The following is a 23,027-nucleotide window of genomic DNA, read 5'->3' as shown; positions in this document are numbered from 1 at the left end:
TTTCTCTGACTGCTTTCAGATTTCTCTTTATCTTTGGTTTTCAGCAGTTTGATTATGATGTTTCTAGGCATAGTTATTTTTTAATTTATTGTGCCTTGGGTTTGCTGAGCTTCTTGCATTTGTAATTTTGTGTCTCTCAGTATGTTGGCCTTCCTCAGATATTTCGTAGTTCTTGCTTTTGTGCTCATCTGTGTACTGAGATTCTTTTTTGGTTCATTTATTTTGGGAGGAAGCTTGTTGCACACTATCTCTGGGGGGAGGATTAATACCTGTGGCCACTGCCTGAATACCTGTCTTTTCTTCAGATGTATGCGGAAGGGGTGGGGCATGCTGCAGAACAGGAAGAGCTAGGAGCTGGTGTTCTGGGTTTAACCGCTGACTGATTGTTCCAGGTTTCACCAGCCACATGGATTCTGGCCTATGTATTAAACTGAAGGTCCTCTATATTCTACCTATGGATAGATAGCCCTGTTGCCACATGGGATGGGGGATGGGGGACTTCATTGGCTCCCCTGCTCCTGCTGTGAGACTCTACTTTGTGGTTTAGTCTGGACTCCTTCCTGCTTCTGAAGGTCACCTCTAGATGTGGAACACTTTTGGTGCTGCTTTTACCTTTTGTAGCAGTTCTGTCTTGTTGTTTGGGGCTGTTACTCCTTTCTTCTGTCCAGTCCAGCTTCCTATCCATTTTTCAGGGAGTTCTTATAATTTCTGGATCATCAGCAGCTAACCTTCTTGTTTTCCAATGCATTTATGAATTTAATTTTTAAAAATATGTGTTTTCTGCCAGGTCTAGGGGTTTGTGGCATGAAGAGAAGGTTGTATTATGTGCCCACTTTGCCATTTTAAATCAAACTTGCTTTTCTTCTCCTTTTTAAAAAAGGAAGCAGTGGTGTTAACAGCTTGATTTAATTATGTAGTTAGGTAAAGAAGGAACACAAGCAATTCCAAGGAAGGAACACTATGAATTCTTAGTCATTGTAAAGGTGAGAGAGAGTTTAGGGAGTTCACATTGTCCTGGTTATGAAATGATGCTAACCTTGCCAAATTCACAGGTTTGTTTGTTTCATGTAGGCTTTGAATTTGCCTTGAATTGTCTTAAGTTTTAGATTCATTGGTGGACTCTGCTTTCAAGCCTATACAGTTCTAAAGTTATATTCAAACACTGCCGCCTTGTGGGTCATTCCTTTTGTCTCCCCATCCCACCCCTCAAATGCTTCCTCACACGAGTACAACCAGAAGAGTTGAGATATGTCAACTTTTATTAAGTGCTAAAAGCTCTCCTGAGAGCTTGACAGATATCTCATTTAAACTTCATAAAAACTTCATGCATCAACTATTATTAATTACACGGTAGAGATGAGGAAACTGAGGCCTACATGGGTTATGTAACTTGCCTGAGGTCTCACATAAGAAGAGGAGTAAAATTTTATATTCAGGCAGTATGCCTCTGGAGTTTCTGCTTTTACTGCATCCACATGTAAATAATAAATTTAAGAATAATACGGTGTGACACAATAATATTAATAAGTTACAGAAGTTAAAGATCACGGGATAACTGTTAGGAAGGGGCATCGGAAAAGTCTTCACAGATTTTTAAGGAGGTAACCTCCTCTACGTGAGGATTTGAAGGATAATCATTGCATAGGAAGAATGTAGCTGGCACCATATCCCCTGGATCTAATAGTAGAGAAACCCCCTATTTGTCTGTTATTTTGCCTGCCCCGTACCCTGCCTTCTTTGAGGGGGCTAGCTACTCATTACTCTGCTTCAAACATATGACTCCCATAGAGGCTGTCAAGCATTATACCCTTGACTCCCCACCTAATCTGAGCCAATATGAACCCACCAGGGGCTCTGGAATTTTTGTGCTGAAGACAGGGGGCACAGTGCTGTGTTCCCTAATGGAAAAGCTGAGGTGTGTGTCAGAAAGCTGCAGCCAGCCAAGTGTTCTCACATGGAAAATGGTCTGGAGCAGAAGAGAATGGGGCCAAACCATAAGGTTCCAGTCATCTCTAGGCCAGCTGCACTGCTGACCTTCTTATAGTAATAACCATTTTTGCAAAACCTCATCGGGTTTGGGTTTTGATCCACTGCAACCATACAAGTTCTAATATTCTTGTTACCAACAGACATAGGGGCAGCACTACCTATATACAACTTGAATGACAGCACAATATATTTTGATTATGAAGGATAGCACTGTTAATTTATTTTGGAAAAATGGCATTTAAGGAGCATTTCAAATGCTGTGTTGCTTAAAAACATTTCTGCAGTGCTCTATTCTGGCTTCATCTAAAACTCCATTCCTGATGTTTGGACTGTTCTCCTTCTTCTCCCCATTCACTTCACTGTACTCTTCTAAAGCCATCTCTGGATGTATTTCTTGCTTTAAGTCTACTTCAGAAATTCCAGTCAATTTTTTTGGTAAAGTTTGATTTTCTAAATCAACATTTAATTATTGCAAAGAAAAATAAATTATAAAATTGGAAGAGATCGAAATTAAAAATCACCCCTAATTCCACCACACCGAGATAATCATTGGTATATTGCTCTTCTTTCTTCTATGTGTAAACACAAACATGTTTAAAAAGCCCCACAAAATGGCTAATTTTGATCTCTTCCTCCCCTAATAACATCTGCAATGCATTTTTCATTTAATTCTATTTAATTTGCATTAATTCCTAATCATTTCAATAATTCTTGCAAATAACCAATATCTTTGAAGGCATTCAGCTTTCTAGAGAAATTAGGAGCAATTCCACATCATTTGGACTGGAATGTTCTTTCTTTCCTGCTTCATCTAGTTATCACCTACTCATTCCTAGGAAAATAGTTCAAGCGTCACTTTTTGGGAAGTCAGATTAAACTGATAATATTCTTTGTAGTACTTGTAAAGGTTGCAATCTATTCTTAAGTTTGGGATTATCTGGGCTTGACAATTGTTAAAATGAATGAATGACTCCTTGGAATAATTCTGCTGCTATGGAAATATGCTTTTTTTCTTTTAAGATTTTATTTTTAAGTAATCTCTACACCTAGCATGGGGCTTGAACTCACAACCCCTGGATCAAGAGTCACACACTTTCCTGACTGAGCCAGCCAGGTGCTCCCAGAAATTTTGATTTATAAAAGGAAGATTTCTTTTTCATGAAGTGCTAGGCACATTATGTGCTGTATATTTGTATCTATACAATTTTTCACAAATGTGAAAAATTTGCTTCTAAAATACATTATTTCTCCTATTTTACAAACAAGGGTAGTAAGTCTTCAGAAAAGCTAATTAACTTGCCAAATAAAAGAGATCAATAAAAGATTTGAACTCAGGCCTATGGATCTATTTACATTATTATCCTTACTTGCCATTACTGTTTTCTTTGTTCATTAATATAAAAGTCATCATATATAGCTCATTCTCAAAATCACTTAATTTTTTACATTACAAGCTGGTTTTTGTTACATCAAAGTAGGATATAGGACACCTTGAAAAAGGGCAAAGAAACAGACCATTGTATTGGGAAGGGCAGCAGGGGAGAGCTATTCTCCCTTTCCCTTTCACTAACCAGCTGTAGGGCTTTGAGCTTCCACAAGGAAGCTACAAAAAGACAGTAAAGCAGAATTGGCTGCCCTTAAGCCGACACGTAGTCCAACGCCTTCGTTTTACAGATGGCAGAGACTAAGTAGCGTGTATAACTGACAACGTGGCTGAGTGTACAGCCAAATCCTAACTGCTAGTGTTGTTTGTTCTGAGTCAAACTACCCCTCCTTGAACAAACATTTACTGAATGCCTGCTGTATGAGGCATTTGGTCGCAGGGATTCCCATTTGGTATGCTAGCATTGATTTCCTCCTCCTCCTCTTAATATTGCCACTCCCCCCCGCCCCCGGCTTTTTCTTTTTTCACTCCAGCACTTTTAAAACCGCCTTGGAAGCGGAGTTAAATGGGGGAAAAGCCTAGTGCAAGCCTGGCGTCAGGCACTGACTGACGTGACCCTAGTGGGCAGCAAGTCCCAGTAGCAATCTAAGAAGGCAGTGCCGCCTTCGGACCAAGGGAGTGACTCTCAGACAATCCGGGTGTATGAGCCGGAAGGGAAGGGCGATGCTGCGTCTCTGCGGGACAACGCCTTTGGCTTTCCAGTGACCCTACTGGTAGGGCAATGGGAGAACTCCTCCGTGCAAGAAGTCTAAGCTTCTGCTGCATGGTGACCGGCTGCCCGAGGCATTCGGCCAGGTCTCCACGGTTCTCTCTCCACCCGTGTTGATCCGGAATTCCAAGTCTGCAGCTGACGTTTCTACCTAGGCCACAGCTGACCCTGAAAGGGACGTTTCCACCACCGCTGTTGGCTGAGAGCCCTCAGCTGCTGCGTTTCCCCTCCCCCGGCTTGCGCCGGTGGTCCGAAGGCCGGCAGGGTCAAGTTCCCTAAGGAATCCCGGGCAAGGCCATAGCTTAGGTGCTGCCACGCGAGGCCTTCTGGGCAGACATCAGCCAATCCTCATGAGGCGTACACGAGCCCCAGCCAATCAGCGCCTGTCTTATTCCTGGGTACCGCCCGCACCGGCCTTTTCTCCCTGCCCCCCTTCCCGTGCCTGTAGTCGCGGCTGAAGGTGCAGCCGCCGTCACAGCTGATCCGGCTCTGGGGACCCGCTTCCCCCTGGCTCTGTTCGGTTTCTCCAGTTGTCTTCACTGAGGATGAGTCCGTGCGCAGTTGTGCGCCCGTCTCGCGGAGTACACCGGCGCACTTTCATCTAGCGACTGGTGAGGGAGTGCTCTGCGCGGCCTCACCGTGCGGAACGGCGGAGGCGGCGGTGTCTCATCAGCTGGCCGGGGGTGTGGGGTGTGGGGGGGGCGAGGGGACAGTATTCAGTTTCCGGAGGGTGCGGGTGACCGGGGACGCCATGGCGCGGATGGACCGTGGGGAGGGAACCCAGGGGCTCCGAGACTGCCGCGCTTTGAGCGAGACGGCGCGGAGCGGGCCAGGTGGCCGGGGTTCCAGCACCCGCTTTCCCGCAGCCTTGCTCAGCTTATGAATGGCCTGTTCGGCGACGTGCTACGTTGCTGTCGTGTCCGACACGCCCTCCAGCGTTGCTGCCTTGCTAGTTTCAGTAGTTGTCGGTGTCACTTCCCTTCAAGCCTTGAATTTGGAGCCGTTCCTTGAAGCGTTATCCCTTCGTGGGGTCACACAGTTTTACTCCACTATGGGGATACTAACTCTGAAATTCTGTGTGAACTGACCGTTGTGTGAAAAGGGACCTGTTCTTTTTGGGGGTGGGGGAGACAGGATAGAGGCTTTTTATTGTATCACGTTGTCTGGTTTTTAAAAAGTTTTAGTTCAGCGGCGAAATAGGTAAGCCCGGACATCCTCGACTACTGTTCTCCAACATAGTTAATAAAATTTCAAGGAAGCAGAAGTTGATGTAGCACTCCCCTTGCCCCCCGTCCCGCCATGCTTCGAAGTAGGACGTTTGAAATTCGAAATGTATCAGAATTACTGAAAGAATGTGACTTTTATGAGTGGTAATGTTTCTCCGCCCATAATGTACCAGTTGACATCCTTGCATAGCTACTTCTTGATCTTCTCCTTTTTCTGTTTTGAATTCCTTGATTTTTATTGGTTTTAGAAACAGACATAGGTTAGATGAGGGCAGAAAGGCCTGTTTTCTAAAAAGAATTTGTTACAGATATTTGCAGAAACTTGAGTCAAAGCAGAGTTTACCTCAAGAAATTTTTAAAAAATGGCTGTTCCATTATTTAAATTAAAAAGAACCAAACACTTGTATTGAGGGTTTTTAGGATGCTAAATTATGTGAAGGAACTTACTACATTCTTTTACTCTCATTATGCTTTACTACCATACAAAGTTCAATAGACCAAAAATAAATTTATCTATTATATAAAGGAGCTCAGTATTATTTGGTTTATTATTATAAATAATATCAAAGTCAGTTTACTATTATTAATAGGTCATTAATTTTTCCCTACATGTAGAGCTGTGCCTGCCCCCTTAAATTTGCAGAATTTTTCTATTGTGAAAAAAGGTATTGCACCGATAAAGTATTGAAGTTTCTATCTTTTGTACCAAGAGATTATTTGAGATAACGTTTGACTAAAATACAACAGTGATAAAGCAAAATTACTAATTTCCTAAAGAAGTAAGTGCTTGTGTCTTAAAATTGTTATGTGAACTATTTTCAGGGCTTACAGAAGGAATTAAAATTTTTTTAAACTCAATTATGAGTTATAATTTGTAGCTTTGTAACAGTTAATTTAATACAGATACAAGTTTAAAAGGAAGATATTTTGGTGTTAGTGTTTTTACAAATCTACTTATTGAATATATATATATATATAGTGAGAAATATGAAGAAATATGACTTCCCTGTCCCCCTCCCCCCTCCGCCATAACTTAAAATCTTTGTGTAGGCAAGGTACATACTAACAGGGCAAGTTATTATCATCAACTTTGCAGATGGTAAAATAGGATTAGAGAGGTTAAGTTATTTGGCCAAGGTTTTAGGTAGTAGGAACTCAATTCTTTTGACTACAAATAAGGGTAATTTTTTTGTACTACACTATTCTAGTTCTCATTTAAGATTTCCTAACTGCTTTTTTTTTTAATGATTTTTTATTATATTCCTAACTGCATTTTGAGAGAGAAATTTGGGTAGAGTAGAATAGATAGAATCTAGAGTGTATTTTTTGTATTTGTAACTTCGGCTAGACTACTTAACCTTTCACATTTCCTCAATGTAAAATGAAGGTGCTCATACATAAAGGGGCAGTATGAGGCTGAAATTTATGTTGGTTGTCCATATCAGAATTTAAAAGATGACAGATACTCTGACTCATGGACACATTGGCAGTCTTGTAAAGGTTTGGGTGAAAAGCTTTCCAAGCAGAAAGGACTCTAATTAAAGTTATGCCATTTTCTGACCTATACACCAATATACCGCTTTCTCTCCCCCCCCNTTCTCCCCCCCCCCCCCCCTCTTTTAAACATTTGTTGGATGCTTACATATGAATGAACTGTCTCGTTTATTTTTCAGAACAACTCAATAGCTAAATAGTTGTTACCACTTTTTTCTAAGTGAGAGAACTGAAGCTTAGAAAATTGTGATGTGCCTAGGATCATTTAGTTAGTGGTGTACCTGGGTTCCTACCTCTGGTGTTCTGAATTTAGAGTCTGAATTTTACATGCCACATGGTCTCCAGGCTTAATTGATATCCTCTTTCTGAAGTCACAAAGCTAACCTTAACACACGGAATGTAGATATTGGGCTTGGATTTGTCAGAGAATGAATGGCATGATCAGATTTGTGTTTTAGGAAGATACCTAAACTCCTAACCAAGGATAAGTGGAACAATTATGAGTCATTGTTGAGGGCTCAACCTCTACTGGCTAACGCCTTTGTGGTGGGCCAGTTCCCAAGGTTGAACAATTGCCTGTAGCTAGCTGTACTCCTACAACTCAGTTTCCCACCAGCATTTCATATTCATCACATATAAAACAACTTTTCACCTGTAATTTTTATTTGTTGCTTTTTAAAAAGTTTGTTTTGTTTTTCTAATTTCCAAAGTATTTACTCCCTACTCTACTTCTTGGCTGCCCTATATATAATCAGGCTAGAAATTTGGGAGTTATCACCACATCTTGTCAATTCAAAAGCTTAAATATCTAAATGTGTCTCTGAATTGCTCACTTTCTTTATCCCTAAAGAAAGGCAAAGAAAGCTGTCCATAATCTGGCCAATGCTTGTGTATATGTTAGGCCTCACTGTTTTCTGTCTTTTGAATTACTTGGAATTTTCAGAATAGACTAAAATGATTCTAATGCTTTTATTTATATTTATTCTTTGCTCTGCCTTGAATGCTCACCCACCCTGTATTTATCAGGCAAACATGTGCTCATCCTGATGTGGGAAATCTTCCCTATCTCTCTCTGGTCAACTCTGTTATTTCTCTGAGTCACTTGTTTTATCTTTACCATAGGTTTATAATCCTATGTTTTTATTACTTGCTTAAATAAAATCAGTCTCCTCTATCAAACTGTGACCCTTTGATGGTGGGGAAACTATAATAATAAATTTTGTTCATTGAATACAGATGTTAAATGAGCTATAGTTTTCACTTAAGTATTACCCATGAACCTGTATTTTTATCATGTTATCTAAAATATTTATGTCATTTATTTTGTATTCCTAGTCCCTTGTGATACTGTGGATGTACTAGAGAGGCAGTGTAGTATAGTAGAAATAGCTTGGATTTTGTTATTAAACAGATCTGCACTTGAATTCTAACTCCTCTTTTAGTGGTGCTATGATTTGGGTTGCTTACTTAACCTCTCTGTGATGTAACATATCCAGTATATATTAGGTGCTTAATATTTATTTCCATTGCTTTCTTTGCCTTCAGTAAGCATATGTTGAATGCATAAATATTTACACCGGTAATTGGAAATATAGGCTGGAATTTAGGAAAGATGTGAGGGTACAAGACATATTTTGGGGTGATGAGCATGTAGGTTACAGTTAAAAGCTAGAAAGAGATTGAAATTATCCGGGAGAATATGAAGTAGAGAGGAAGAGAAGACTGAAGATGGGACATTGAGAGAACCACAAAATTTGAAGATAAGGGGAAGAGATAATGTCTTTGGAAGAAGGGGTGAGAGAGAGCCCATGCTTAAATGCTTTAGTAGTTCCATATGCTTTCAGTATCCCTTCCTACATACCTTAGGAGAATGCGGTATTAATGAACAAAAGCAGGGAAGTAAAGTAAAATAAGAACTGAAAGTATCTAAAAGTATTTGTAGGTTTGGAGATCATTTTGGTCACCTTAGTGTATATGGTTTGATTGGAGAAATATGTATGGAAACCAGGTAGCAGAGACAATGAAACTCAAATGTGAATTTTGAGATTAAATTTGTTACCCTTTTGTTACTGAAGAAATAATAGTAATAAAAGCTACTGTATGTTGAATGTCTGTTTTGTGCCAGGTACAAGGCTAAGCAATTTCATTTATCATTACAGTAATCCTGTGAGGTTGGTGACATTGTCTCTGTTTTCAGATGAAGAAATGAGACATTATGTAATTTTTAGAGTTACGTAACTAGTAACAGCCGGCATTGCTGTATTTGAATCCAAATATGTAAGACTCTAAGAAACACTAGCTCTTAGTCACTCCATATTTATGTTCATAGTACTCTGTATGTTTCTCTATATGTTATAGTATGCTACCGTTTTTACATTTCATATTCCCCCTTTTTTCCATTTTAATTGTTAATGTATAGTAACAATTAGGGAATTTTCTTCAGTTTACCTTAATTCTTTCATGTAGTGTTTGAGTTATTTGCTAGTAAATAGTTCTTTCCAAGTATTATGAATACACTGAAAATACAAAGGTGGAAAAATTTTTGAGCCTCAAAAGAATGAAATTAAGTACAGTTGACTATTTTGCCATGTATCTTGTTTTCCAGTTTTCACATATTAAGCTGCTTGAGGCTTTCATACGTTTTTCTTTATGTCAACTAAGAAACACTTTGTTTTTTATACCAATCAACAGTTTAAGGTGGCGATAAATGTTACAAGGCTTATATCAAATTATAAAACATACAAATTAGTAGAAACAACTGGAGCTAACTGGAATCCTCTAATTCTGCGCTGTCACCTGTAGATGGGGAAGTCAGAATAAGGAAGAATTAGTTATATTTAGGACTTCTGACTCTTAGAGTGGTTTGTAGTGGGAGTTGAAAGCAGATCTGCAATGTTTCATATCTATGGTGTGCAGAAGTTTCCCCTACACATGTAGTAAACTCATATATGTTCCTGTAATAGCCTCCTCATAACTGTTTTTCTTTGTCATTCAAGGTATATATTTAAAAAATTGAAATGAAAAAAGTTTTTTGGGAATTTGTATTATTTTTAAAATTTATTCAATTTATTTAAAAGAAAAACCAGTTCATCCATTTCTGCCCTCCCACCCCCAATCTGGTATAATAAGAGAGTAATATGCTATTTGCTTTCATCTGATTTATTTCACTTAGCATAATGCACTGGAGGTCCATCCATGTTGGTGCACATGGCAAGAGTTCATCCTTTTTAATGGCTGAATAATATTCCATCGTGTGTAACTTTTTTATCCGTTTACCCATTGATGGACACTTAGGTTGTTTCCATATCTTGGCTATTGTAAATAATGCCTCAGTGAACATGGGGGTGCATATAGTCTTTTCGAGTTAGTGTTTGTTTTCTTTGGATTAATACCCAGAAGTGGACTTGTTGGATCATACGGTAGTTCTATTTTTAATTTTTTATTTTAATTTCCATAGTGGTTATATCAATTTACATTCCCACCAGTAGTGCACAGGGTTCCTTTTTCTTCACATCCTTGCCAACACTATTTCTTATTCTTTTGATAATAGCCATTCTAAAGGAGTAAGGTGATATCTCCTTGTGGTTTTGATTTGCATTTCCCTGATGGTTAGTGATGTTGTTTTTTATATACCTGTTGGGCATCTGTATGTCTTTGGAAAGTCTATGTAGATCTTTTCCCCATTTTTTAAATCGGGTGGTTTATTTTTTTGCTCTTGAATTGTATGAATTCTTTGGGTATTTTATATAGATTAGCCCTTTATCAGATGTATGATTTGCTAAAATTTTTCAGGGAGCTTACTGCCTGTGTTTTCTTTTAGGAGTTTTATGGTTTCAGGTCTTACATTTAAGTCTTTAAACCATTTGAGTTAATTTTTGAGTATGGTTTAAGATAGGTGTCCAGTTTCAAGCTTTTGCATGTGGCTGTCCAATTTTCCCAATACCATTTATTGAAGAGATTGTCTCCTTGTCATTATATATTCTTGGTTCCTTTGTTGTAAATCATATATGCATGGGTTTATTTCTGGGCTCTCTATTCTGTTCCATTGATATATGTGTTTCTTTGTCTGCCAGTATCACACAGTTGTAATTACTAGTTTTGTAATATAGTTTGAAATCAGGGGGTGTGATGCTTCCACCTTTGTTCTACTTTCTCAAGATTGCTTTGGCTATTGGGGTCTTTTGTGGTTTTAGGATTGTTTGTTCTATTAAGTATTAATGATCAATACCTTGGAGAAGAGAATTTACATAGAATTTCTATTATAAAAGCTTTAAAATTTAACCATTATGAAATGGATTGACTAGTTATATAAAATCCAGAGGACTAAAATTAAATAGAATAAAATGCAGAGTACAAAAATACTGAAAGAAAAATAATTAGGAGATGATAAATAAAAAGATGATAGGGAAATGTTGAGTGTAAAGTAGTCTACTCTAGATATAAAATTTCTAATATATAGGTGGTTAGTTTTCTAACAGGAGGTAAAAAACCTGAAGAATAGTAGTTCATCAAATAGTTGACAAATTGTATTTCATTTCTCCAGATCTGAACAGGGCAAAGCAGACAGGGTAGCATATTGGAAAAAAGGAAGCTAGAGGCTCTTATGTGGTGGCTGAGTTTTCTATATTTTCCTATCACCTCTCTAATCAATATATTAGCATTTATTTATATTTTTTAGATATTTATTTTTGAATAGGTATTCATGCTCATAGTAAAGCATTCAAAAGTGGTTTGAAGTAAAATATAAGTAAGTTTGCCTTCCATTTCTGTCTCCAACCATTGGTGCTGTTCTCCAGAGGAACCACTCTTAACCATTTTCTTGTGTATTCTTCTAGATATCTTTCATGCTTATTCAAGCATAAACATGTAAATACATATACAAATTTTCCGTAAATGGTATTACATATACATCTTATTTTAAAGGACATGGTACAATGTATCTTGCAGATGATTTCATATCAGAAAATATATAGCTGCTTCATTCTTTTTGATACATGAATAATATTCTGTTGCATGGACATAATTACTCTATTTAGGTTTTTTTCCACTCTTTACTGTTTCAAACAATGACTCAGTGGATATTCTTGTACTTATGCCATTCCCCACATAGGTATGGTGTTCCAAGATAAATTCCTAGAAGTAAAAATGCTTGGGTCAGAAAAAAGGTGTATTTTACATTTTCATAACTATACTAAATTGATCTCCAAAGAAATTGTATGAGTTTATATGCTTACCAGCAATGGAGTAGAGTACGTATTTTCTTACAATCTTGTTGGTACATAGTAATATCAACTTTTTTGATCTTTGCTATTTTGATAGATAAAAAATGATATCATTATAGTTTTTTTTAAAGTTTTTATTTTAATTCCAATTAGTTAACAGTGTTATATTAGTTTCACGTGTACAATGTAGTGATTCAACAATTCCATGAATCACCCTTTGCTCTTCATTGACAAGTGCATTCCTTAATCCCTATCACCTATTTAACCCACCTTCCCTCTGGTAACCATCAGTTTGTTCTCTATAATTAAGAGTCTGTTTCTTGATTTGTCTTTCTCTTTTTTCCCTTTGCTTATTTGTTTTTTTCTTAAATTCCACATATGAGTGAACTCGTATGATATTTGTCTTTCTTTGACTGGCTCCACTTGGCATTGTACTCTCTAGCTCCATTCATGTTGTTGCATGGTATCTCATTATAGTTTTAATTTACATTTCTTTTGAGTGAGGTGAGTCTCTTTTTAAAAATCTGTTTAAATTTCCTTTTTTTTTTTTTAAAGAAATGTCATATTCTTTGAGTTTTATTCTGTTGGTCTCTTATTTGTAGAGACTATATGTTAAGGAAGCTTTTTCTCCTTTTTTGTCTTAGTATTTTTTTAATGTAGGCTTTAAACTGATTAAATTTATTAATCTTTTATAAGCTTGAATTCCAGATCATACTTAGAAAGGCCTTTTGTACTTTGAAATTGTAAAAAAGGGTCTCCCATCCTCTCTTCTAGTACTTTTGGTATTATTTTTGTTTGTCATTGACCCATCTGGAGTTTATATTCGTGTAAGGTATAAAGTAAGTATCTAAAGTTATTGTTATCCCAGATTGATACCTAGTTATTTTGATACCTGATACTTAATTATCATCTCCTCCTATAGTCCTATGGTGAAGGACTTTCCAGGCGCAGAGAACATTATCACAGTGCCTGGCTCTTAGTAAAAACTGAATGATGAGAAGATTGGTTATTGTGGTGGGTGGTGGTGGATGGTGTTGGGCAGTGGTGGTGATGAAATAATTTAGAGGGTAAAGGTTTGAGATGGGATTGCTATAAAGATGGTAGATTTAAGGGGTGCCCGGGTGGCTCAGTCGTTAAGCATCTGCCTTCAGCTCAGGTCATGATCCCAGAATGCTGGGATCGAGCCCCCCACATCGGGCTTCCTGCTCAGCGGGAAGCCTACTTCTCCCTCTCCCACTCCCCCTGCTTGTGTTCCCTCTCTCGCTGCCTCTCGCTGTCAAATGAATAAATAAAATCTTAAAAAAAAAAAGATGGTAGATTTAAGTGTGCTTATATCTTGTGGGGACATAGCTAGCAGAGTGTAAAAATATAAGGGAGAAGGAATGAAGCTTTTGGATAGAAACAGGTGGACTCCAGAGTACAGGTACAGAGGTTAACCTTAAGCAGGAGAATGGAAAAAAGGATGTGAAGATGATTAGTATAGTTCTAGAATACTGTGGATATGAAGATGAAGAGTTGATACACTTTTATTTATTTTTTTGAAATAGGAATTAGAGGCACTTTATTTGATTTTGGGGGCACTTAAATATAGAGGTAATTGTAAAGTACTTGAGGAGAGCAAGAGGTAGATTTTGTGTTTTTTACACTCTCTTGTTTTCCCTTTCTTTTATAGGTCACCCTTGCAATTATGGATATTTGAAAGGATCAGACAGTGTGGAGGGGGAGTCCCCTCCTCACTCCCCCTTGGTGCTCGACTCCAGGAATAATCTATAAACTGTGGAAAGTTTTTTTTCCTTAATAAAGAACTTGTATTTGATATAAACTTTATAGAACTATTTATAATTTTTTGATTTAAGTGCCAAAATAAATTGTACAAAGATATATAGTTTTATACTATTGCCATTGAGGATTTAAATTATAATCCTAAACAGGTCATTTATTCTCTATAAATCTTTCTGAATAGCACCTTTTTGTCCTGGGTTTTTCATTTTTAAAAATTAGTCTTAACTGACTACTCCGAAGAGCTAAACTAAGCAGTATAAAAACCATTAGGATGAATTCTTCCATCCCTGACTGCACATCAAAGTGTCGATCCCTGAAGCATGCTTTGGATGTCCTCTCTGTGGTAACAAAGGGGAATGAAAACCAGATTAAGGCCTTTCTCTCCAGTCATTGTTACAATGCTGCAACTATCAAAGATGCTTTTGGCAGAAACGCCCTCCACCTTGTTTCCTCCTGTGGAAAGAAAGGAGTGTTAGATTGGCTTATTGAGAAAGGAGTGGATCTGCTGGTGAAAGACAAGGAATCAGGATGGACAGCTTTGCACAGAAGCATTTTTTATGGACATATTGATTGTGTTTGGTCTCTATTGAAGGTAAGTGTCATTTTTTATTTAAAACTATTTGGTCTGGCATATGTTTTTCTTAGTCTTTTTCAAACACCCCATTTATTTTCCAAACATTTGCGTTTGTTCTTATCAGTTGTTTGATATCTTTTACTATTGTAACTGACTCATCTTTAGAATTCAAATCCCATATATATTTCATTTGGACTTTTTATGATATAGAATTTTAAACATATACCAAAGTTTACAATACATAATGGACTGTTGGCTAATTATGTGTTATATATGTCCCCACTGCCTTTGTTTATCTCACACTATTTTGAAGTAAATCCCACATATTTTATCATTTAATCTGTATTATGTATCTTTCAGTATTCTTAAGAAAAATGGTTTGCTTTTCTGTAACTTTTATTAGCTACTTTAAAAGGCACTGGTTATTGAAATACAACATTTAGGGACTGTCTTTTGTATAGTATGTTTATTTCTTGTTTGGCTAGGATAAAGTGTTTATAGTTGTAAAAAAATTAATAATTACAATCAGTTTAATTAATTTGAAATTTCTCATCAAGTAGATTCAGTCTTGGTTTGTTGTAGTGTATAGTCAAATAACGAAGTATTTTGAGGTACACCCCAATGTCATTTCACTAATGAATGCACATTAAAAACTCCCAATCAGAAGTCATGAGTTTTAAATTGAATTTTTTTTTTTTTTTTTTGTACAGGCATTTTATCATGTTTGTAGAGGACACAGAGAAGAACAAAACACTTCCTGTCCTCAGGAAACTTATGGTCACATTAGGGAGCTTATCTTCAGTATCTTCCATCTATTTTTGATTTTTAAAAAGTTTACTAATAGTACTGTGAATTCCTCTTACATCTAAAACATTTGATTTAGATGGTTTAATTCTCTTACTCTAATCTATTTTATACAGAAAGCTAGGTTGGTAAGAGTTAAAGCATCTTATCAGCTCTACTCTTAACCCTTTCCCACACCTAAAACCTCAGCTTTTTTCCAGTTTCTGCTAGAAATTTGGATGACTGCCAGTCCTGTCAATCTTGAGAGCATCCTTAGATTTTCTGTGGTCATAGGAGTTGCCATTCAGGTGTCAGGATTTGGGGCTTCAGTTTGAAATAGGGTCTGGTCTGAATTTTGAAACTTCCTTCCCTGGGGGTTTCATTTCCCTTTAGAAATCCTCAGTCATTCTTTCCTCCTTGGCTAAGAGAAGCCAGGAAATTTGTTCCTTTGGCTTGACCGTCTTTTATTATCATCAGAGTCCTACTGATCAATGATAGATACCTGACAGTGGATGCATTGCACTGATAAAATTTCCACACAGAAACCTTTTCCTATCCATTTAGTATTCACATCTCAACATAGCATATCCTGTTTTTCTTTGACCTTTCAACATCATTTAATTGGAAGAGCTGCACTGATTGGAGTGTGCATGTCAGTTCCACTTCTGGACAACTGTAGCATATAAGATATTATGACAGCTATAGCCCTTAAGGTATTATGGTTGGCAGAGAGAGACCATACACAAATACACATTTTAAATAAATTGCAGTTGATAACTTTATAGCTATAAGACTTTTTAATTGCCAAAACAAATTGTACAGTAAATATACACCTACACTGTCAGTTCCTAATTGCCAAAGATTAAAAAACAAAACAAACAAAACAAAAACCTCAGCAGAAACTACTTGTCTACCAAAAGCTGGAGGAGAGACAGCCTATCTTATGCATGTCTTCTTTGGCTCCTCGATTCCATGACAAGATGAGTGGCTGGCAAAGACTATGTTTGTAGGGTCCTGCTGTATCTGTTATTGCTATACCATTGTTTTTTCATACTCATGGTTTACTTACTATTCTGGAAAAACTTGCTTTAATTTTCTTCATTTGTAAATAGAACTAATTTAATCATAAGGTTGTGTGGATTAAATGCTATACTATTCATAAAGTATTTGGAACAAATGTTTTTTTTTGAGTGCCTGGTGTGTGCCAGGTGCTAATCTAGGTCCTAGGGATACGTAATGAACACGACAGACAGAATCCTTTTTTTTGTTTGAGTTTTTATTTTAGTAGAAGGAGATAGACCAAAACCAAATAATTAAATAAACAAATAGAACAGTAAATGTTGGTGTATTAGAGTTCTTATTTCATAGAAACAGAAGCTAACTAAGGTTCCCTAAGCAAAAGCTGTTTTATTAGGGGGCTATAAGATACCTCACAGAATAGAACAGGCTGTGAACCAGAGCAATACAGTTAATTGTCAAATCATAAACATGAAAAATCTCTTCAAACTAAAATGGAACAGTTATAAACTAAGTAGAACTGATCTGAAGTACCCTCCCACCTTTCTGCCCCAGGATAGATAGCAGGACCAGTTTACTAAAACTATTCCTAGTTCATAATGTTAAAACCATGTTATTTGAATAGAAGAGAATGCTTATTTTTCTGTTTTCTCTAGTATGAAGGCATCTAGCCAATGTATCCAAAAGTACTATCAAAGCTTTAAAGAACAGGCTTGAAACGTCCCAATTTACCCTACTGGAAATTACAGTCTCAAGGTCTTTTGATTCTGACTTTTTGGCAGTATATGGGCAGCAATAGTGAGAGAGCCATATTAAACTCATTCAATTTAGCTCATAACCAGTTTGGAAAAATTAGTGTATCTTGAACCACTTCATATAATTTTGGCCTCAGCTGTTATTCTAGCTAGTTGTTCAGAGGCTTCTAGCAGCTTTGTATAGGTATAAATCTGCACCTTGTTTCTAGCATCTCCTGCTTACCTCTTATTTTATGCCCCAGAGCTTGGCATTCAGCATGACCAACCAGAAGTACAGGAGAGTTAAATCCCTTTTAGAGTGACTCTTTGCTACTGAAGAATGGGAACTCGGGGGTAAACCCTTACCCCTTTGATTCCTCGACTGGAGAATTATTCTGTCGTATATTGTATAAGGTTCCCAGAATTTCCCGGCAGGATCATGCACAAGCCTTAGCAGTGTCCTACTCGATAACACATCCTTGTATTGGTTTTTCCTCCTTTTATTTACTCTTCTGGTCCTCACTTTGTAGGGTCTCTTCCCAAGGAAATTTACCTGAATGCCAGTTGTTATCTTATGCTTTGCTTTTAAGGAAGACAGTCAAAGCAAACAAAAACAGTTCTCTGTATTTGCAGGCAGACCTATCCAGTAGTGTTACTAGTGGTTTGTAGTGGAATAGCTGTGTCTAAAGTGCATCTGCTTCTTGTTGTAGAGCATTCTCACGAAACGCTCAGGCTTATAAGCCTGGTATATACTTAGATGCTATTTAACAAGGTAATGAATTTACCTACTATTTTGAGGATATGTAAAGAGTTGACCTTTAAATAGGATAGACTACATACTGGTCCTGCAACCTTTAGAGTTTAAGATGAGTAGAAAATGTCAGAGTCTACCGTTATCTATGGAGTGCTAATGGCCAAACAAAGGTAGTCTTACGCAGTTGGGGCTACGTAGGATAACGCAAATGTATGTAGTCTTACTAGGGTCCAGTTGGTATGTATAAAGTTTAGGAAAATTTATAAAACTGGCAAAATAAACTGTCTAGGGTTCTAAGTTTCTGGATCCCATTTGTCACCTTCATAGCTTAGAGCACTTTGTCCTGGAAGCTACCTTTGTTTCTCTTAAAAGGTTAAGCATCTTAGATCACTTTTTTTTTTTTTAAACTGGTTAGCTCATTTGAGTTTTTTTTTTTTTTTTTTTAAAGATTTTATTTATTTATTCGACAGAGATAGAGACAGCCAGCTAGAGAGGGAACACAAGCAGGGGTAGAGGGAGAGGAAGAAGCAGGCTCATAGCAGAGGAGCCTGACGTGGGGCTCGATCCCATAACGCTGGGATCACGCCCTGAGCCGAAGGCAGACGCTTAACCGCTGCGCCACCCAGGCGCCCCATCATTTGAGTATTTTTTGCTCATTGACAACCGTTGTGAAATCAAGTGTTATAACCATCTGGAACACAGTGAACTCAGAATTGGTTTTAGTTTATTAGGAATCCATTGTTACAAGGTAAGAGGAGATTCTTCTTTCCTAAGTAACCTAAAACAGAGGATTCCAACACGTCACAGAGTTTAATAACTTCATAGTTCTCTACCTGTGACTACCCAAGTGTACAGACAGGCAGTGATGACTTGCACAGGTTAAAATAGAGATAAATCTAATTACTGGATGTTTTATTAAACTATCAGGAAATACCAAAAGTTACTCTTGAAAAGAACATTTTATATTTACTTATTTATTTATTTTTTTAGATTTTATTTATTTATGTGACAGAGAGACAGCCAGCGAGAGAGGGAACACAGCAGGGAAGCGGGAGAGGAAGAAGCAGGCTCCCAGCGGAGGAGACCGATGTGGGACTCGATCCCGGAAAGCCGGGATCACGCCCTGAGCCGAAGGCAGACGCCTAACGATGCGCCACCCAGGCGCCCCAGAACACTTTATATTTAAAAGCTGTAGTTAAGTAACAGCAATATGAATTGAACATTGCTCTCTGTCCCTCCTGCCTCCCTTCCATTACATTTTAAAAGATAGAAAAGTATGGTGATAAGGATAGGGTGTGCTAACTGCCTTAAGTAAGTGAGACAGAAAATGTCCTATTTCATGTTTGATTCTGAACTGTGAAGGTATAAAGATTACTTTAAATTAATCCTTAAAACACATACACACACACATTCTCAGATTTTTTAAGGATACCATTAATTATATGTGATTTATAAGAAGCCACAATTAAACAATGCTATAAAAAATTTAAATACAAAGATGAAAACCTATATCTTACAAATAGAAATAAAGGAATATAATTGTCTTAAATATAAATACTAGATATAACAAAGTTCAAGGCAAGAAGAGATGGGGATTACCTGATCACATTATATTTATAAACAATAAATTCTGATATAAATATTGTTGTGCCATTACCTTGAAGTCTTTATAGCCTTTAGCATGGCTCTTTAAATACGTGAAGTATAGTGCATGCACAGACAGAGAGACCAGAGCTAGGGCCTTCTAGGTAGCCAGACTTGCCTTAAACCGTAGAAAATTTTCACGTTTAGTTCATTTTGATTTTAAATGTTACTTATTTTATTTCTTCAGGTTTTCTGGTTCTTATTTTAAGAATTAGATATTTGGGGGCGCCTGGGTGGCACAGCGGTTAAGCATCTGCCTTCGGCTCAGGGCGTGATCCTGGCGTTGTGGGATCGAGCCCCACATCAGGCTCCTCCGCTGTGAGCCTGCTTCTTCCTCTCCCACTCCCCCTGCTTGTGTTCCCTCTCTCACTGGCTGTCTCTATCTCTGTCAAATAAATAAAATCTTTAAAAAAAAAGAATTAGATATTTGATTTTTCTTAGTTCTCGTGTGTGTGTGAAAAAAATGTGGGTGGGCATAGAAGGTAACGTATATATATATATTTTTTTTTTCCTTTTTCTTTTCTTCTTTTTTTTTTTTTTTTTAGCATGGTGTTAGTCTGTATATTCAAGACAAAGAAGGCTTGTCAGCTTTGGATCTTGTAATGAAGGATAGACCAACTCATGTAGTATTCAAAACTACTGGTAAGAAAATTCCACAAATATATTCCATTAAGGTACAGCTTAGAAAATTTTAATGAAACTTTGTTCTTATTAAAATACCTGAGAAAATTTGTTTGTGTGTGGATATCTGCAAAGAACTTTTACCTTGGTGTGTGCTATATGCTAGCTGATAATTTTGGGTTTTTATTCAGAACACTGATTTATTTTGCATTTTCAATTTCAATCTATACTATGTCTGTAAGAGTGAAAACACACCCTAAGTGGGAAGACAGAATTGTAACTACCGTAAAGTAATTAATGTGCCTCCGGAAAGTAACATCACTACTTGAGGTAGAGGGGAAAAGGAAGTGATTCTTCTATCCTCACATCCTTCTGATTTTATTTATTTCTTTAATTTGTTTGCCTTTGAACTTTGGAAATGGAAATTGGTGGAAAAGGAGAAGAGTTTTAAATGACGCTACTCTATAATTTGTATTTAAGCAGTGAGCAAGCTAAGTAAGGACACATTTCTTCATTTTTATTTCTACCTTGGATGCTATATTGCAAGTTACAGTTATAATTCCATTCAAGAAATTTATATGCCTTCCAGAATAAAATGAAGACTTAGATCATAAACTTAGCTGTAATTAAGTTTTATCCCACTTTAAAATATTTATTACCCTGAACATGAGGGTGATTTTTGCATCTATCAAGAGCAAACTATTGAAGTTAACGTTTCTGTAGGAACAGTAACTAATATCAGATTTGCTTCATCTAGAACCCTTACATGTATGTATATAGTATATAAATAATATTACTATATATATTACATATCTATTAGTAACATTCTATATTTAAATAACTAATTATTATTTTCATGGAAACTAAGTGGATACGGCAGGTGGTGTTTTACTCATTTGGCTGTTAAACTAGCTGCTGATGAAACAAGGAACAAGTGTTAGATTCCTAACACTGAGATAGCCTTGTGCTGATTTGGATTTTCAGGTTTCTATTCCTAAAATTAGATAATATGTTAATAGTTTCATAATGTAAAAGATAATGTTTGCAGCCTCTTTCTAAATATGCTGGTAAAATTAGTTCCTGTAAAGAGTCTATGTTTGAGGTAAATTGATGAGTAGAGTATATGTATAATTGAACTCAACTGATAATTTTTACACTTTTGTACTTTAAAACAAATAATTTACATTTTTAGATCCTACGGATGTCTACACTTGGGGAGATAATACAAATTTCACCCTGGGTCATGGAAGCCAGAATAGCAAACATCATCCAGAGTTGGTGGATCTGTTCTCCAGGAGTGGGGTTTATATCAAGCAGGTATTTTGAAGTACAGTCTGAGTACTTTCAGAGAGTAAAAAGAACTTTTGTGTTTGATAGTTTATCTTTTCATTTGGACTATGTTAACTTTGTTGAAGGGATAATAACATTTTAATGAAGAAATCAACAGAACTTCACGAATTCTACTTTAGATTTTGTGTTAGCTTTAATCATATTGAGATTGTGTTAAATACCATAGAACTATGAGATGTTTGTGCAAGCAGTGTTAGAAATTAGAAGGCACTATAAAGATACTACTTTTAAAGGTAGAGCTTCTATTGATTTTCTGATATTTGTTTTCATTTCACAAAAATTAGAGTTCTTATTTGTTGTTGAAACTCAGTGTTACTAGTTTTAGGTGAGCGAACCTGAGTTCTTAAATATAAGTAGTTATAAAATTTTAGTTGATATAATTGGAAGTTTTGGTCTTTGGTCTTAGTTCATTATGTAGGATGATGTCTTCCACTTCCATAGATTTTGCTACTGTTGACATACTCATCTTTTCCCATAATGCAGTGTGTGTGCGTGTTCACCTGAGTTTAACTAGGTCCTTAGAATCCTTAAAGTGCTCTTCCACCCATTAGCAGCTACTAACGGTTGATCACAGTTGGGGTGCTTATTTACAAAAGATACCTGTTTTCCTTTTCTGAGTTAATACATGATGTAATCACCTTTCATGAGCTGAGATTTTTCAGGAGCAAGGATTTTTAAACAAGAGTGAAAGGAATAACTGATAGCATTAGGAAACCAGAGACTGATCATACCTTCTGGTCCTCAGAAATACGTGCTGTAAAGGAAATGAGCATATACATCCTTGGTTCGGATGAAATAGTACACTTAAGGAGAAAGCGACACTTAAGGCAGCGAAGTGAGTATTCTGTGAAGAGATTAAGGATATAAGGAATTTTATTTGCCACGGACTGAGGGTTGAAGCAAGCACTATGGATACGTAAGGAAGGAAAAAGTGTAAATTACAGTCGGAAAAGAGAAGGCAGGTTTTATGGGAATATTTACTGAGCACCAGTTATATAGAGAGCCCCATTAGTCACTGAAATGGGCTGATTCTGTATTGCCATGGTGCAGAGATTATTAATCTCAGCATAATATATTCAGAGAATTAAGATGAAAAGGCATAATCACTTATCTCCTTAAAAAATTCAGAGGTTTTAAGGTTGGAACACTTAAACTCTGGTATTGGTTGTTGAATATAAGTCAGAAATTATAGAATGGCATTCTAATATTGAATATAAAATTGAACAAAATGTATTATTTCTGGCTTTAAAAAATGATTTTTCCTTTACAAATTCTATGTTTGTATTACAAATATGAATATAATTTGGGGTGTTATTTTTAGGTATTTTTGGTGTAGTTAAATGAAATAGTGACTTTTTGTATTACTTATGATAAGTATATGTATTCACAGTACTTACCAAGTAGTTAAAGGGTATGTATAAGTAGAGCTTGTAATTCAGCTTCTAATTTCCTTATTGTCCACAAGAGCTTGATTTTTGGGAAATAATTATAAGATTTCTTTATTTAGTAATCATTTTTTATATCCAAAGTTAGAAATATTTATAGATGATGTAAGAAATGTGAATGGGTGTGCTTTTTAAAAGTAAGAAAAAAGGATTAAATAGTATTAAGGTAAAATTAATATACTGAGTATCAGATGCTTTGAAAAATAGCAAAGTGTGGTGTAGAGGTTAAGTATGTACAT

The 23,027-nt window shown here is 36.6% G+C and overlaps 1 protein-coding gene across 3 annotated transcripts in view; it reads left to right on the top strand.

The window, feature by feature from the left end:
- Positions 1 to 4,430: 4,430 nt before the first annotated feature.
- Positions 4,431 to 23,027, top strand: part of IBTK (inhibitor of Bruton tyrosine kinase) — a 90,268-nt gene continuing 71,671 nt past the window's right edge. For 2 of the 3 annotated variants that reach the window (XM_011221109.3, XM_011221108.3), the window contains exons 1-4: positions 4,548 to 4,753; positions 13,757 to 14,458; positions 19,918 to 20,014; positions 21,186 to 21,310. In XM_011221109.3, the coding sequence (XP_011219411.1) occupies positions 14,138 to 14,458; positions 19,918 to 20,014; positions 21,186 to 21,310 (543 nt within the window). In that variant the 5' untranslated portion in view covers positions 4,548 to 4,753; positions 13,757 to 14,137. Of the gene's footprint in view, positions 4,754 to 13,756; positions 14,459 to 19,917; positions 20,015 to 21,185; positions 21,311 to 23,027 lie in introns of all 3 variants that reach the window. The other variant, XM_034647928.1, reaches the window with a different exon arrangement.

The sequence above is a fragment of the Ailuropoda melanoleuca genome, chromosome 19, assembly GCF_002007445.2.
Source record: "Ailuropoda melanoleuca isolate Jingjing chromosome 19, ASM200744v2, whole genome shotgun sequence".
Classification (NCBI taxonomy): Eukaryota; Metazoa; Chordata; class Mammalia; order Carnivora; family Ursidae; genus Ailuropoda; species Ailuropoda melanoleuca.
Note: the sequence above shows the minus strand (reverse complement) of the source record. Positions and strands in the feature narration are given on the sequence as shown.